At 45.9% G+C, this 1,147-nt stretch overlaps 1 protein-coding gene across 1 annotated transcript; it reads right to left on the reverse strand.

Annotated features, from left to right (window-relative positions):
* Nucleotides 1-308: 308 nt before the first annotated feature.
* LOC107736039 (zinc finger and BTB domain-containing protein 24-like) lies at nt 309-1,141 on the reverse strand. Its single transcript, XM_016547552.1, has one exon. It carries the CDS (start codon nt 1,098-1,100, stop codon nt 426-428), a length of 675 nt encoding a protein of 224 aa, XP_016403038.1. The 5' UTR covers nt 1,101-1,141; the 3' UTR covers nt 309-425.
* Between the last annotated feature and the right edge of the window lie 6 nt (nt 1,142-1,147).

Raw genomic sequence — 1,147 nt, forward strand, 5'->3', positions numbered from 1 at the left:
ATTAAAATTTCAAGGGAATAATCGACAATTATGATTTTTGTCATACTCGTGCAGCCCTAATGGCAATACTTTATGAAGTCATTATTTAAAAAAAAGATGTTTCTGCTTGCTCTCAATGAAATCAGCTTTACTCTCTTAAAATATAACCATTTACAACAAAAGAGAATAAGTATAAGCATTGTTTTTTTTTTTTACAAACTCGTTCATAATGCTGATGCTTGTTCTCTTTTGTTGAATTTTAACAAGTACAGAAAACATTAATAATGGCAATACTTTATGAAGTCATTTAAAAAAAGATGTTTCTGCTTGCTCTCAATGAAATCAGCTTTGCTCTCTTAAAATATAACCATTTACAACAAAAGAGAACAAGCATCAGCATTATGAGTATCAGCATCAGCATCCTGATGGATTCAAACTGTGTCAGTTCAGTTTTGCGGGGTCATGCTGGTGGTGTAGAGGTACGAGACGGTTCCAGCCTGGATCTGGAAGGTTTGGCCCTGAATCTGATCGCTGGGGATCTGCTCGCTGGTCTGGCTGATGGAGATGGGCTGCCCGCTCTGGCTGCTGATGTGAATGCCTCCCGCTGGACTCGTCTGGCTGGGATTTTCAGCAGAGCTCTCAGACAGTTGGTGGATCACCTGCAGCTGTTGTGGACCTCCGTGATGAACCTGCAGTTGCTCCATGGCTTCTTTGGTCAGCGTGATGACATGCATTTGCTCTGGCTGTCCGCCGCTCACCTGACTTCCTAAAACGCTGATGGTTTGGATTTGAGTACTGGCATCTAATCCATCTGGCGTGACCAGCGCCAGGTTTGGGACGTGACCAGAAGGTTGGGTGAGAAGCGTGAGACCCTGTTCCACAGAAGTATCTTCTGCAGTGATGATGCTGATACTTTGATCCTGGCACAGGTTGATGTTGTTCACCACCAGCTGGATCTCCTGCTCGGGGTGGGTGGGAAGTTGGTAGGGCTGGAGTTGGAGGATGTTGCGCATTTCTTCAGCTCCTGACGTGGCCTCCACCGGCGCAGGCCCCGTGGTCTCAGCTTCTCCTTGTTGACGCTCCTTGTTGTGAGTCTTGGTGTGAGCTTTAAGGTTGTCCATGCGGGCAAACGACAGGTTGCAGATGGAACACGTGAACGGTTTTTTAC

Source organism: Sinocyclocheilus rhinocerous, unplaced genomic scaffold, assembly GCF_001515625.1.
Source record: "Sinocyclocheilus rhinocerous isolate Xijiao unplaced genomic scaffold, SAMN03320098_v1.1 C36449983, whole genome shotgun sequence".
Taxonomy (NCBI): Eukaryota; Metazoa; Chordata; class Actinopteri; order Cypriniformes; family Cyprinidae; genus Sinocyclocheilus; species Sinocyclocheilus rhinocerous.